Below are 16,365 nucleotides of genomic sequence, written 5' to 3'. Positions count from 1 at the left end.
TGAGTGCCGAGGATGCAAAACTGGCAGCACAGCCCTGGTACCCAGCCCGGCAGCGATGCAGGGTTTGAGAAAAGCTCAAGCTCCAGCTGCATCCTCCATCCTAAACCTTCCTCCATCCTAAACCTTCCCATCCTCCATCCTAAACCTTCCTCCATCCTAAACCTTCCCATCCTCCATCCTAAACCTTCCCATCCTCCATCCTAAACCTTCCCATCCTCCATCCTAAACCTTCCTCCATCCTAAACCTTCCTCCATCCTAAACCTTCCTCCATCCTCCATCCCAAACCTTCCTCCATCCTGAACCATCCTCCATCCTAAACCTTCCTCCATCCTAAACCTTCCTCCATCCCAAACCTTCCCATCCTCCATCCTGAACCATCCTCCATCCTAAACCTTCCTCCATCCTCCATCCTGAACCATCCTCCATCCTAAACCTTCCTCCATCCTCCATCCCAAACCTTCCTCCATCCTAAACCTTCCTCCATCCCAAACCTTCCCATCCTCCCCTTGCACGGGATCCTGGAATGGTTTGGGTGAGAAGGGATTTGAGGATCACCCCGTGCCACTCTCAGGGACATCTTCCACTGCCCCAGGGTGCTCCAAGCCCCGTCCAACCTGTCCTTGGAATAAAGATGGGTTTTCAGTGATGGGAGCTTTCCCCAGCCCCACTGAGGGGCTGGAGCAGGTCCAGAACGGAGCTGGGAAGGGAATGGAGAGGCAGGAGAAGCTGAGGGAGCTGGGAAGGGGCTGAGCCTGGAGCCAAGGAGGCTCAGGGGGACCTTGTGGCTCTGCACAAGTCCCTGCCAGGAGGGGACAGCCGGGGGGTCGGGCTGTGCTCCAGGGAACAGGGACAGGAGCAGAGGGAACGGCCTCAGGCTGGACACCAGCAGGAATTTCCCCATGGAAAGGGGATCAGGCCTTGGGAGGAGCTGCCGAGGGAGGTTTGGAGTGCCCATCCCTGGAGGTGTCCAAGGAATTCCTGGAGGTGGCACTCAGAGCTCTGGGATGGGGACAAGGCGGGGGTTGGGCACAACTTGGACTTGATGGTCTGGGAAATCTTTTCCAACTCCAATGATCCTGTGATTCCATGATTTGGGTTTATTGATGGCCAAACCAGGGACAAGTGGAGCTCTGATGGCTCCTCCCCACCCCAATTCCCTGGGGAGCCACCAGCAGTGCCAAGGAGGTGCCACATCTGCTACAGGGACATGTCCCAGCCAATACCCCTGGAAATGTCCCAGCCAATATCCCTGGAAATATTCCAGCCAATATCCCTGGAATATCCCAGCCAATATCCCTGGAATGTCCCAGGCAATATCCCTGGAATGTCCCAGCCAATATCCTGGAATGTCCCAGCCAATACCCCTGGAATGTCCCAGCCAATATCCCTGGAATGTCCCAGCCAATATCCTGGAATGTCCCAGCCAATACCCCTGGAATATCCCAGCCAATATCCCTGGAATATCCCAGCCAATATCCCTGGAATGAACCAGCCAATACCCCTGGAATATCCCAGCCAATATCCCTGGAATATCCCAGCCAATATCCCTGGAATGTCCCAGCCAATATCCCTGGAATGTCCCAGCCAATATCCTGGAATGTCCCAGCCAATACCCCTGGAATATCCCAGCCAATACCCCTGGAATATCCCAGCCAATATCCCTGGAATATCCCAGCCAATATCCCTGGAATGTCCCAGCCAATATCCCTGGAATATCCCAGCCAATACCCCTGGAATGTCCCAGCCAATACCCCTGGAATATCCCAGCCAATATCTCTGGAATATCCCAGCCAATATCCCTGGAATGAACCAGCCAATATCCTGGAAATGTCCCAGCCAATACCCCTGGAATATCCCAGCCAATATCTCTGGAATATCCCAGCCAATATCCCTGGAATATCCCAGCCAATATCTCTGGAATATCCCAGCCAATATCCCTGGAATATCCCAGCCAATATCCCTGGAATATCCCAGCCAATATCCCTGGAATATCCCAGCCAATATCCCTGGAATATCCCAGCCAATATCTCTGGAATGTCCCAGCCAATATCCCTGGAATATCCCAGCCAATATCCTGGAAATGTCCCAGCCAATATCCCTGGAATGTCCCAGGCAACATCTCTGGAATATCCCAGCCAGTATCCCTGGAATGTCTCAGCCAATACCCCTGGAATATTCCAGCCAATATCCCTGGAATGTCCCAGCCAATACCCCTGGAATATTCCAGCCAATACCCCTGGAATGTCCCAGCCAATATCCTGGAATATCCCAGCCAATATCTCTGGAATGTCCCAGCCAATACCCCTGGAATGTCCCAGCCAATATCCTGGAATGTCCCAGCCAATATCCTGGAATGTCCCAGCCAATATCCCTGGAATATCCCAGCCAATATCCCTGGAATATCCCAGCCAATATCTCTGGAATGTCCCAGCCAATACCCCTGGAATGTCCCAGCCAATATCCTGGAATGTCCCAGCCAATATCATGGAATATCCCAGCCAATATCCCTGGAATATCCCAGCCAATATCTCTGGAATGTCCCAGCCAATATCCCTGGGATGTCCCAGCCAATACCCCTGGAATATCCCAGCCAATATCCCTGGAATATCCCAGCCAATACCCCTGGAATGTCCCAGCCAATATCCCTGGAATATCCCAGCCAATATCCTGGAAATGTCCCAGCCAATATCCCTGGAATATCCCAGCCAATATCCTGGAAATGTCCCAGCCAATATCCCTGGAATGTCCCAGGCAACATCTCTGGAATATCCCAGCCAGTATCCCTGGAATGTCTCAGCCAATACCCCTGGAATATTCCAGCCAATATCCCTGGAATGTCCCAGCCAATACCCCTGGAATATTCCAGCCAATACCCCTGGAATATTCCAGCCAATACCCCTGGAATGTCCCAGCCAATATCCTGGAATATCCCAGCCAATATCCCTGGAATATCCCAGCCAGTATCCCTGGTATTGTCATCAACAGCAGGAAAAGACTCTGGTCCCTGCAGGAGGGGGAACAACTGGAATGGCAGCACGGGGAAAGCTCCAGCTCACTCCAGGGGTGTTCCCACCCCGGATCCCTCTGCTGCCACCTCCTGAGGCAGGAGGACTCTGAGACCAGGGACAGTGACAGCCCTGCTCAGGAACTTTCATTCCCGAGGTCACAGTGACACTTGTTAGAGAAAATGTTCCCGTTTCATCCCTGCTCCCTTCGCAACCACCTCGGCTCACTCTCCGGAACACTCAGTGCTAACACTTGTGTGACTCAGAAAGTTGCTTTTTTTTTTTCACTGATTTTTTCATTCGAGGCTGAGTCTGAAGCAGAATCCTCACCCTTTGTGACTGCCTCTGGCGAAATCTTTATAAATTCTCAGAGAATTTTGGGTGGGGATAGAGGGAGAGGAGGAAAGAAGACACAAGGGGAAGGACCTGAGTAGGAATTCAAATTTGAAGCTTTTATCCCTTTCGTGCCACAGATCTAATTCTGGGTGTGAAGCTGGTAATTTGGAGGTATTTGGAAGTCATGCTCAGTCCCAGACTTTGCAGCACATGCCTGGATGTTCCACAGGGAGAAAATCCTAATTTTTCCTCAATAAAGCAGTGGAAGCCCCAACAACCTCCTGCATTTCTGCTGGCCTAGATATTGAACACACACAGGAGTGAAAAACCTATTAATATTTGCAGGAAATTTAGCAAATGCCACAAATCCTTTGTGACACCTCAGCAGTCAGAACCAGCCTTTCTCTTGGTGGAAAAACTCACACCACTTGGCAATTTAATTTTTTTTTTTTCCAGTGGAAACGTGCTCCAGCTCTGCCCTGTGATGCTCTGCTGAGACTTTCCCTGCCTTGAACTGAGAATCTGAAAGCAAAACTCATTTAAAACACATTTTCCCCTTGCCATGGGACTGCTCCCAAAGCAGCAAATGCTGCTGTTGTCACCTGCAGGTTACAGAGCTTTGGAAAAATGGGATTTAAACAGCAAGAGCCTCACCAGGACCAACAAGTGTTACCTGGGCTTGCTGAGAATCCTCAGCGGGATTTTGGCTTTAGAGGAGAAAGGGTTTCCCCTTCCAGCTTCCCTGGCTGGAGTTTCTCCTGCCTGAGGTCACTGAGCAGAGGAGAAAGGGATGCCCAGGGTTCTCTGGGGCCTCTAAAAACCCTTGAAGACCATATCAGAAGTGATAAAAAAAACCCCAAAAAAACCCCCAAAAATCAAAATCACAACGCTCAGGAAAACCTTAAAGAACTTTTGGTCCTTTCTCAACTGGTCTGGTTTTTCCTACAAATTTCAAAGAGGCTCACTTTGAGACAAGGGAACTTGCTCCAGAATTCAGATTTAAGGCACGGAGAGGGGCTGTGTGGAGATTGATTGTTAATTGTGGCTAATTGCTGCTGGAAGCCTCAGGGTCATGGACACAGAAATATCCAAGCAGGGCTGGGAGCCTCCTGCCTCACTCACGACCCTCCAGTTCCCTGGAGAAGTGAAGCAGGGAGGGAATTTATCCCTGGATTTCTCCATCAGCTGTGCCACTGCTCCTGTACATAAAAAAAAAAAAAAAATAAAATATCCACTTTATATTGGAAAAAAAGGCCAAAGTGAGAGTTCTCCACAGCACAGAGCGTTTACAGATTCCTGCCTGAGCTGTATCACAGAGGCACAAATCACTTTTATCCCAGCCTGATGCTGTTTTATGCTTTCTGGAGGGGAGCTGTTATGTTTATTTAATCGTTTTGAGTCGATCTGGGTACCGTGGAGTCCCTGGGGTGACGTGAGAACCTTGCTCAGGTGATTGTGAATTCAGGTGAGCAGGGCAGGGCTTGGATGCACCAGAGCCTCGTTTATGTCAAAGGAGAAGCTGGGTAATAAACATTTAAACATTCAGGAGTCCTCTGAAGAACTAAACAATCAAACGGAGCATGGAATTACGCCCCAAAAGAAAAGAGGGAAGCGATGAAGCTGCGAAAGGAATAAAAGAAGTGTTGCTGAGTTGATTTGATGGGAAGAATTCTGCACAAAGCTGATGTGGGAGGGTGGGGGTCAGGCTCTGTCCCCAAGGAACAAGGGACAGGACACAAGGAAGTGGCCTCAAATCATGCCAGAGGAGGTTAGGGTTGGATATCAGGAAAATTCCTTCCCCACAGGACAGTCATTCAAGAAAGAAAATATTACATTTGGGAAGTTTATTCCTTGCAGAGTTGCTAATGGATCTTCCTCCCTCCCCCTCCTGCAGGCCTCAGCCTCCACCACTTCCTCATGCCAATGGTGACCTGAAGAAATGAATTCAGCAATGATCCATGCCCAGGAGAGATCCCAAACTCAGTCACACTCCTCATCCAGGCAGTTCCAACCTCCCTCCAAATTCAGCCTCCAGCAGCATGGCCAAGCGATGGCACCAAGAGTTTGTGGTGGGTCAGACCCAAGTTTCACACAAACCTCTCTCGTTTGAGCCCACTCCTCCATTTCCAAGCTCCAGACCTTTCCTCTGGCAGCTCCTGGGCTCAGCTGTCCCCTCCTGACCCGGATCAGCCGAGGAGCTCCTGAGCCAGCCCTGAGTCCAGCTGCCAAAACCACTGCTCAGGGCTCGCCTTCACCTGCTTATCCCTCAAGCCTTGAGTGAAGAAACCCCAGAATGTGGGAGAGCTTTGCATGGGATCTGTCACACCCAGTTTTGGGGTTACTTTGGGTTTATTTTGCTGTTCCTGTTATTTCAAGGTAACAGAACTCGAGGGGAGATGTCCCTTCAAGCCAACCTGGATCTGGTGACCACGAGCCTTCAACAAACCAAAATATTTCTCACCTGGGAATAAATCCAAGCCCCAGTTTCATCCTGTTTAAATACTATCCACCACCTTTGGAAGCTTTTCCCTGCCTGGGTTTTGGTCTTGGAGAAGCCCCAAGGAAGCGCCATCAAGCGCAGACACTTTGGTGGGACCTCACATCAGCCTCGACTGATCCACATTTGGACTTGACGACCTTGGAGATCTTCCCAAACCTTAACAACCCCCCTGATTCCACGACTCCACGTCCCTCTGAACGCCGTCCAACCAAAGGAAAGCCAAAATTGCCACCAGCGCTTGAAGTTGCCGCTCGCCGGGGCCACCTGAGGCTTTTGGAAGGAGCCACCTCAGCTCCCGTGGGCACCAGGAGAGCGACAAAGGCCGAGGTTTGTGCTCACCTGGCGAAGTCCAGGTCGGCCTCCCGGGACATGGTGATGTTGGTCAGGTTCTGCTGCAGGATGAAGATGTTCCTGCACATCTTCTTGATGCCCGACTCGCTGATGCGCTTGAAGTAGTGGGCGCCGTTGATGAGGATGCAGGAGATGAGGTGGCCCAAGCCTGCAAGGGGGGGGAAGAGATTTAGTGCCAATAATTCACAGTAAAAACCCCCAAAATGAGCTCTGTTAAGTGGTGCCTGTGAGCTGGACCAAGGGATAATTGGATTTTACCTGGAAACCCTCAGGAACCTTCATGGTGCAGTTTAGGACTTTCCACCTCTTTAGTAAAAACACAAAAATGCCCCAAAACGTAGAGCTGTGTTATCACAACCACTGATTTTTAACCAGGATTTGCATAATGTTCCTTCCAGTCTCTCTCCCTGTCTGGGCAGAGCAGTGGGTCACTGCAGCTCCTGATGATTTTAATCCAGGAATTTTAATTTTTATCCAGGGTGGGGTTTTCCCTGTTTGTCCTGATAAATTCAGTCTCCAGGAGCAGGAATGAGCTGCATTCCAATGCCCCTGATGCACAACCCCTCTCTGATCAGTCCTGAACAGTTTCCTGTGTCTGAAGGATGTCAGAAGGGCAAATGCCCCAAAACCTGGAGCTGTGTTATCACAACCACTGATTTTTAACCAGGATTTGCACAGCTGGGGCTAAGGGACACAGGCATCCCCAAAATGATTCATCCACTCGTGCCACACTACAAAGCACAAGAACCCAGCTTGATTTGCACTGCACAGGTCTGGGCGAGCCCAGAGGCCAATTAAAAGTCTAAATTAAGGATTTAGTTCATGTACAGGGAGCCAGTGTGGGAAATCTGTAAGTCCCAGACCCGGGTTTAAGAGGTGCCTGTGCTTAAGGAGGAGCATGAGTATGAATTTAAACTTCCACAGGATGTGAATGGTCCCCGGGGCTCTGTGTGGAATAATTTCCCTCTTCTTGAACAAACAGGGAATCACAGAATCCCAGGATGGTTTGGGTGGGGAGGACCTCAAAGCCCCTCCAGTGCCACCCCATCCATGGCAGGGACACCTCCCACTGTCCCAGGCTGCTCCAGCCCCAGTGTCCAACATTTCCTTGGACATTGCAGGATCCAGGGGCAGCCCCAGCTGCTCTGGCAATCCCAGCCCAGCCAGGAATTCCTCATTCCCAATCTCCCATCCCTGGCTGCCCTCTGGCAGTGGGAGCCATTCCCTGGGTCCTGTCCCTCCATCCTTGTCCCCAGTTCCTCTGCAGCTCTCCTGGAGCCCCTGGAATGTGCTGGAAGCTCTCTCTGGATCCTTCCCTTCTCCAGGGGAACATTCCCAGCTCTCCCACACAGTTCTCACTCATCGATGCTCTGCAGGTGACAGCAGCAAGGAAAGGAGCCCCGTGGAGCTTTGGGATGAGAGTGGAAAACCCTTTCTGGAGGGAGGCTTGGGAAGTGCCTGACTTCGAAGATGTACTGGAACTTGTGCTGCTGCAGGCTGGCACTCACTGCCAGCTTGCCCCCATCCATGGAAGGAGAAATTCCATGCAGTCAAATCCCAAGGTGCCAAGCCATCATTCCTCCATGGAAGGAGAAATTCCATGCAGTCAGATCCCAACTTTACCCCCATCCATGGAAGGAGAAATTCCACGCACTTAAATCCCAACTTGCCCCCTCCATGGAAGGAGAAATTCCATGCACTTAAATCCCAACTTTACCTCCTCCATGGAAGGAGAAATTCCATGCACTTAAATCCCCAACGTGCCCAACCATCCATGGAAGGAGAAATTCCATGCACTTAAATCCCAACTTGCCCCCTCCATGGAAGGAGAAATTCCATGCACTTAAATCCCAACTTGCCCAACCATCCATGGAAGGAGAAATTCCATGCACTTAAATCCCCAACTTGCCCAACCATCCATGGAAGGAGAAATTCCATGCAGTTAAATCCCAACTTGCCCCCTCCATGGAAGGAGAAATTCCATTCAGTCAAATCCCAAGGTGCCCAACCATGCATGGAAGGAGAATCCCAGCTCTCTCACACGGTTCTCACTCATCGATGCTCTGCAGGTGACAGCAGCACCTCAGTCTGCTTCACCCCTGAAAGGAGCCCTGTGGAGCTTTGGCATGAGAGTGGAAAACCCTTTCTGGAGGGAGGCTTGGGAAGTGCCTGACCTTCGAAGATGTACTGGAACTTGTGCTGCTGCAGGCTGGCACTCATGGCCTCCTCGATGGCGCTGATGTCCTTGTTGAGCCGCACCACCAGCGGGTCGTAGTCCATGCTCTCCACGTTGGCCACGATGGCGTAATTCCCTTGTTTGGCCAGAGGGATCAGGTAGTGGAAGCAGTGAACCCTGTGAGGCACAAGGGAGGAACATCACGATGCAACAACGTCCGCCTTAAAGTATTTTAGGGATGCAAAGTGGTTCTTCCCTTCCTCAAGCTGGTGAAAAAGTGACTTGGTGAGATGGGTGGTGGTGTCTGTGTTAAAGGCGTCCTCCTCTGGTCGTTGTCCCATCTTCAGGGATGGGTCCAACAGATCCTTGGTGACAGATCTGACCTCCATTGTCCCGCTGAATTTTCCCAAGATTCCCCAACTTCCCATACAATACCAATTCCCCAACAAGAACTCCTTCCATTGAAACATCATAAAAGGGATAACTGGCAGGACCAGCCAGCCAGGGATCATGGAATGATCATTAAAATTCCATGATTGTGCCTATTCCCAAACATTTCACAACTGCAACTCCTTCCTGCTCACCAACGAGCTCAACCATCATCCCTCCATGGAAAGAGAAATTCCATGCAGTTAAATCCCAACTTTACCTCCTCCATGGAATGAGAAATTCCATGCAGTCAAATCCCAACTTTACCTCCTCCATGGAAAGAGAAATTCCATGCAGTTAAATCCCAACTTTACCCCCTCCATGGAAGGAGAAATTCCACACAGTCAAATCTCAACTTTACCCCCTCCATGGAAAGAGAAATTCCATGCAGTTAAATCCCAACTTGGCCCCCTCCATGGAAGGAGAAATTCCACACATTTAAATCCCAACTTTACCCCCTCCATGGAAGGAGAAATTCCCTGCAGTCAAATCCCAAGGTGCCCAACCATCCATGGAAGGAGAAATTCCATGCAGTCAAATCCCAACTTGCCCCCCTCCATGGAAGGAGAAATTCCACGTAGTCAAATCTCAACTTTATCTCCTCCATGGAATGAGAAAATCCATGCAGTCAAATCTCAACTTTACCCCCATCCATGGAAAGATAAATTCCATGCAGTTAAATCCCAACTTGGCCCCCTCCATGGAAGGAGAAATTCCATGCAGTTTAATCCCCTCTTAGGACTCTGCAAAAAACCATAATTAAATCGTTTCTCTCAAAGCCAGAGAGGAAAGTGTCCAGAAAAATCCACAGCAGAGCTCCTTCTGCTTTTGTAGTCACTCAGGAGGAACAGGGTTGGGTTCTACTTCCACCAGGAGAGGTTTAGGTTGGATTTTAGGGAAAATTCCTAGGGACAGGGACAGGGTCAGTGGTGGACTTGGCAGAGCTGGGAATGGTTGGACCTCATGATCTTAAAGGTCTTTTCCAACCTAAACGATTCCATCATTCTGAAATTTACCTGCCAGGGGAACAAATCAAAGCCTGAGGGAGAATCCCTGAAATTTGGGGCATAACTCAGGGTCAGCACATGGGGACAGGAAGCTCAGAGCTGTCCTGGCTTCCATATTCCCTGGAAAACACCCTTGAGGTGGCCATCACAAGCAAGTCCACTTTAGGGTAATCCCCAGCAAAAAAGCATCTTAAATATAATTTTATTTATTGTTTTATATTATATTTTTATATATTAATATTTTTTATGAAAATCTTGTAACAGACATTAAGTAGTCTAAAATTTCATGGTTATTCCAACAAAAGCTGCTTCCGTTCCCAGTCTGGATGGGGCTTGGAGCAACCTGGGATGGGGGAAGGTGTCCCTGCCCATGGCACTGGATGATCTTTAAGGTCCTTTCCAACCCAACCCTTGCCAGGATTGTAGGATGTGATTCCATGGCTTGGTGAATGATCTGAGTGTGCCAAACGTCTCCTTTAAGGAAGCACATCCAAATCCAAGGAGCAGGATCTCAGGGTCATGTCCAAGGGCACTGGAGGAGGAGGAGAAGACAACACCAACCTGCATCTGGAATGAACGGGGTCTCTGAGGCAGGAGGAAGTCAGAAGATAATTGTGTGGAATTCACAAAATTCCTGGAGAATTCAAGGAGACAATTCCCAAATTCCTGGCTGTTTTGGTGTCTCCTCAGGTTGCACCTGCAGCAGCCAGAGGTGGGATAAATCCCCAGGCTCTTCCCAAACGTGTCTCTCAAACCACAGGGATGCTGTGGATGGATTCCCACTGCGCTGTGCACCTTGGGCAGATCCAGGGAATGGGTGCAGGATCAGAGACTCCTGCTAGGAACAGGTCCTCTGCTACTGCAGGTGGTTGGAAATGCAGAGTGAGGGATCCAGGGAAGCTCCCACCCCACTGGGGATCTCCTGATGTCAGCACCTCTCCTCAGTCCCTCCCACCCTTCGGACACGGTGACGTGGCTTGGTCAATTCACAGCTCCAAACTCGGCTCCTGTTGGAAGCACTGGAGGAGCTGGGCAATGCTCTGCCCTGAATTACAGCAGAATTTATCCCTTGATAAATTCCCTTGGAATTTATCCCTGAATTCCATTCTAGGGATTTTTGGCTTAACCCAAATGTGACAAAAAGCCACAGAGGCCAGAAACCCATGGCAAGAGTCCGGGTTACTCCAGCCCAGCTGGAAAGCCGCTCCATTTCCATCCTTCCACCACCTTTTCCTCAAATCCTTCCACGCCCAGCAGGTGATGGATGGCAGGATGAAGGAGTGCTGACAAGAATTAATGTGGATGTTTTTTTTTTCCAGAGCTCCATGCTGACTCCAGCGGAGCAAACGGGGACACGACGTGGCTTGGGATGTGTCACCGAAGAACAAAACTGATGATCCATCAAATCTCTGACATTCCCCTTCTATTTGATGCCTCAGAGCCAAGGGAAGCAATGAGAATACACCAGGCCTAAACAGTTCTCCAGGGAAAAGCATCTTCCCAGCCCTGGAGTGGGCAGCTGGCAGCCTGAAGAAAGGGATTTGCTGCCTTTGATCCTTGCATGTGAAGGCAGAGACTTCATGAAATTACCCAGCCCTTGAAAACAATCCAGCTGCTTCCCCGGTTCCTGTTCCTGTTTGAAAAAAGTAGGAGGAGAAGCTCCTATTTGCAATCCCCAAAAAAAAAAAAACCCACCAAACTCTGGAGACACCTGTTAGATGGTGAAAACACCATTGTGTTGTTTTGGAGGGACCAAGTCCCTGAAAATCACATTTTTCCTGGTCTCTGAACCACAATCATGGAATCTCAGAGTGGGTTGGGTTGGAGGGACCTGCAAGATCATCCAGTGCCACCCTGCCATGGGCAGGGACATATTCCACTATCCCAGGGTGCTCCAAGCCCTGTCCAGCCTGGCCTTGGACATTTAGGGGCAGCCCCAGCTGCTCTGGTAGGGCCTCACCACACCAACATTAAGGAATTTCTTCCTAAATTCTCTTTGAGCTAAGATACAAACCTCCCTAGGAAATTCCACTTTTGGTACCCTGCCTCCGTCCCACATTTGGCCACCCACGATTTGGAGATCTGGGCGTTCCTGGACTAACCTTTGATGCTGTTGTGGACAAGTTTATTTGTCTCCTCTGGACACGATCTTCACCTCAGCCTTCCAAGATCCCCTTCCAACCCCAAATCCCAGGTTTTTACCTGACTTCCAAGTGCAGCACCAGCAGGCAGCGATCGGCCATCTCCTGGAAGGACCTGGCCAGCTCACTCAGGCTCTGCAGGATCTGCTCGGATGCAGGAAGGTGCTCCAGGCTGCCATGGCTGTCCTGGCCTGGGGACGTGGCTGCCAAGAGAGAAGAGTGAAATTTAGGACGTTCTCCATCATCCAGAGCCTCCTGTGTGCTCCCATCCCAGCTCTGGGTGTTGCCTCTGCCTCTGATCCAGGAGTGGATCAAGGAGCAAAGTGCTCCTGCAATGGGTTGAACCCCCAGGTGGATCTGAGGGGTTTCATCAACCACCAGGAGACATTTCCCTGGGAAGAGACTGCTCTGGGCTGAGAATTCCTCCCAGGAGTGTTCATCTCCCTCTGGGAGCCAAGGCACCCACAGGTGGGAGGGTCCTTTTTGGTCACCACAATGTCCCTCAGGTGAGTCCCCATCCCTTCAGAGGAGCCTTGCTTTGGTTTGGTCCTTAACCACAGCTCTTGGGCAGTAAAGAGCAAGGAAACCACAGGCAACATGCTCATGGATCATCTCCTTCCCACTGAGACCACCTTGAAAAATCTCCTGGGATTTTATCCCAGCCATGAGTGCAGGTCTAACTCCATAAATTCATCCCTTGGGGCTGTAAAAAGGAATTAAACCACAGGCAACATCCATGAGGTGCTCATGGATTGTTGGATTGTTTCCTTCCCACTGAGACCACCTTGAAAAATCTCCTGGGATTTTATCCCAGCCATGAGTGCAGGTCTAACTTCCTAAAGTCATCCCTTGGGGCTGTAAAAAGGAATTAAACCACAGGCAACATCCATGAGGTGCTCATGGATTGTTGGATTGTTTCCTTCCCACTGAGACCACCTTGAAAACCCTTCTGGGATTTTATCCCAGCCACGAGTGCAGGTCTAACTCCATAAATTCATCCCTTGGGGCTGTAAAAAGGAATTAAACCACAGGCAACACCCAGGAACTGCTCATGGATAATTTCCTTCCCACTGAGACCACCTTGAAAACCCTTCTGGGATTTCATCCCAGCCATGAGTGCAGGTCTAACTCCATAAATTCACCCCTTGGGGCTGTAAAAAGGAATTGAACCACAGCCAACACCCAGGAGCTGCTCATGGATAATTTCCTTCCCACTGAGACCCCTTTGAAAAATCTCCTGGGATTTTGTCCCAGCCACAAGTCCAGGTCTAACTTCCTAAAGTCATCCCTTGGGGCTGTAAAAAGGAATTAAACCACAGGCAACACCCAGGAACTGCTCATGGATAATTTCCTTCCCACTGAGACCACCTTGAAAACCTTCTGGGATTTTATCCCAGCCACGAGTCCAGGTCTAACTCCATAAAGTCATCCCTTGGGACTGTAAAAAGGAATTAAACCACAGGCAACACCCAGGAGCTGCTCATGGATAATTTCCTTCCCACTGAGACCCCTTTGAAAAATCTCCTGGGATTTTATCCCAGCCACGAGTCCAGGTCTAACTTCCTAAATTCATCCCTTGGGGCTGTAAAAAGGAATTAAACCACAGGCAACATCCATGAGGTGCTCATGGATTGTTTCCTTCCCACTGAGACCACCTTGAAAACCCTTCTGGGATTTTATCCCAGCCACGAGTCCAGGCCTAACTTCCTAAATTCATCCCTTGGGGCTGTAAAAAGGAATTGAACCACAGCCAACACCCAGGAGCTGCTCATGGATAATTTCCTTCCCACTGAGACCCCTTTGAAAAATCTCCTGGGATTTTGTCCCAGCCACAAGTCCAGGTCTAACTTCCTAAAGTCATCCCTTGGGGCTGTAAAAAGGAATTGAACCACAGGCAACATCCATGAGGTGCTCATGGATTGTTGGATAATTTCCTTCCCACTAAGACCACCTTGAAAACCCTTCTGGGATTTTATCCCAGCCATGAGTGCAGGTCTAACTTCCTAAATTCATCCCTTGGGGCTGTAAAAAGGAATTAAACCACAGGCAACACCCAGGAGCTGCTCATGGATCGTTGGATTGTTTCCTTCCCACTGAGACCACCTTGAAAACCCTTCTGGGATTTTCTCCCAGCCACCAGAGCAGCTCCAGCTCCACCACTCCACCCCTCGTATTTTACCCAGGGCTGAGCCCTGAACCTCCTCCCTGCAGGAGCAGCTCCGTGGCAAGAGGAACCCTCTGTAATCCCACATTCCACCCTCATCTGGGGCACTGCATCCCAAATATCCGAGTCCAAGGCCTCACTCAAGCTGCACTTTGGAGCTGACATCCTGGCTGGGGTGATCAGCAGAGCCTGAAGCCAGGCTGCCCTGAAACACTTCAATTAAATAATGGGATTGTGAGGAGATCTCCTGGATCTGCGAGCCCCATCCCCACAATCCCCGTGTCCCGTGGCCTCAAGCAGAGATTCCTGTGCCATATCAATGATTTCTACCCTTGCTGGCTCCTTCAAAACACTTCTGTAACAGGGAAGGTAAAGTTTGGGATTGAATTTCCAGCCCAACCTTATTCACTGATTTATATTTGTTTCTTTACGTGGCAGCATTATTCTTTTCCCTCATGGAGTTCTCCATCCCTTTGTTGAATCACAGGATCATTTTCTCCAGGCTCAGCCCCTTTCCCAGCTCCCTCAGCTGCTCCAGACCCTTCCCAGATCCAACACAGCCCTGCACAGGAAGGATCTGTGCATTCCCAAGGGGCTGCTGACAATCAAATTCCAATTTGGAGTGATGCTGATTTCCAGAAATGTGACTTTTGTACAGCCACAGCCCTGCTCTGGCAGGGGAACTTTGGATTAAACATTAAAAAGAATCGAGAATCGGCCTAAAATTAAACACATCCTCAGACCCAGCCTGGAAAGAGAAAAAAAAAAAAAAAAAAAAGCAAAGTGAGGGGATAAAAACCCCAATTATTTTTGTGCAAAACAAATTAAAGCAGAGGTGACCAAAGAGGATGGAACTGTACAATTAAGTGTGGAAATCACAGAATGTGGAAGTAGATTTTTGATGCCCAGAGCAGCTGGGGCTGTCCCTGCATCCCTGGAAGTGTCCAAGGCCAGGCTGGACAGGGCTTGGAGCACCCTGGGACGGTGGAAGGTTGGAATGAGGTGATCCTTGAGGTCCCTTCCCTTCCCATTCCATGAATTAACTCCAGGAATTAATTCCAAGAGTTAACCCCTCTCAGCAACTCCTGGAAGTAATTTTTTTGAACCAAAGAGCACCGAGAAATTCCCAGCCTGGCAAATACTGCTGGAAATGATGAAAACGATGAGCTGGCCTGGGGTGTGAAAGGGGAATAAAGAAGGAAAAGATGGTGACAATCCAGCCTGGATGGGGTGGGAATGATGAGGATTCCCTTTCCCTGAGACTCCTCCCTGCCCCTCTCTGCTCACTGAGCTCTGTCCCACCAAGAAAATTAAATTATCAGCGAGGGGGTGAGGGGCTGATTTACACAACCTCTAAATCCAGATTATCCCAGGACTCTCAGGAGCTGTTTGTCCTCCAAGTGACCCTGGAGGGTGGCAGGACTCCAGCTCAGGGTCACATTTAGGGAAAGCAGAAAACCCACCTGTACCATGCATAAAAACCATCCTTTTTTAAAGCCCCAAAATCCTGCATTTTGAGAAGTTTTTATCCTCCTGGAGATGCACTTGGTGCAGGAATCATCTCTGTTTAGCAGAGCCAGCTCTGCCTGGAGATGCCACCCTGGAAGTGCTGGAGATGGATGGAGCCATCACAGAAAAGCAGGAGTCAGCTCCTTCCTGCTGCAGGCAGATGCACACAGCATTTTTCTCCTCTCCACAATTCACTTGCAGCACTTTAAGTGAAGCTGTAATTATATTTGTCAGTGGAGATAAGGGGAGGAGGGAGATGGGCACAATCTGCTCCCTGTTTAAAGCACTCAAATCCTTCTGGGGCCCCCTGGCAGGGAGGAGGCTCAGGTGGGGTTTTTGTGGGGGGTGAATCTGAATTTCTCCTGTGTTTTTTTGGCTTTTGGAGCTCAAAGGAAGCCTTTCAGAGCCCATCAATTTTCCTTTCTTCTCTGGACATCCAGAAGAGAAAATCCCATTGCTTTAAGTCTCACTCCAGATAGTTTTACTCCATCATCCTTGGCAGCACGAAGCCAACAAATGAGCTGGAGCAGCAAAAAATAATCAGAGCCTAAATTATTGAAGGGCTTTGAGTAGAAAATGCCCTTTTGGAGCTGGCTGTGGAGTTGGGCAGCTCTTTGGGCAAAGGCTGAGCCTTCCTGTGGCTGTGGACCCACCACACTCTTGAAAAAGGGAGGGATCTCTGACTGCTGAAATGATGGGAAAAGGGGGAAAAAATCTGGAATGCTGGCAAAACAGACCATCCAATT

General features: G+C 49.8%; 1 protein-coding gene across 2 annotated transcripts in view; it reads right to left on the bottom strand.

Annotated features, from left to right (window-relative positions):
* Positions 1-16,365, bottom strand: part of EXOC4 (exocyst complex component 4) — a 318,541-nt gene that overhangs the window by 18,772 nt on the left and 283,404 nt on the right. For both annotated transcript variants that reach the window (XM_077783706.1, XM_077783707.1), the window contains 3 exons: positions 12,008-12,149; positions 8,368-8,546; positions 6,182-6,341 (listed from right to left, as the gene is read on the bottom strand). In XM_077783706.1, coding sequence (XP_077639832.1) covers positions 6,182-6,341; positions 8,368-8,546; positions 12,008-12,149 — 481 coding nt within the window. The remainder of the gene's footprint in view (positions 1-6,181; positions 6,342-8,367; positions 8,547-12,007; positions 12,150-16,365) is intronic.

Source organism: Lonchura striata, chromosome 5 (assembly GCF_046129695.1).
Source record: "Lonchura striata isolate bLonStr1 chromosome 5, bLonStr1.mat, whole genome shotgun sequence".
In the NCBI taxonomy this organism is placed as follows: Eukaryota; Metazoa; Chordata; class Aves; order Passeriformes; family Estrildidae; genus Lonchura; species Lonchura striata.
The sequence above is the reverse complement of the archived record's forward strand: the minus strand, read 5'-3'. Positions and strand labels throughout refer to the sequence as shown.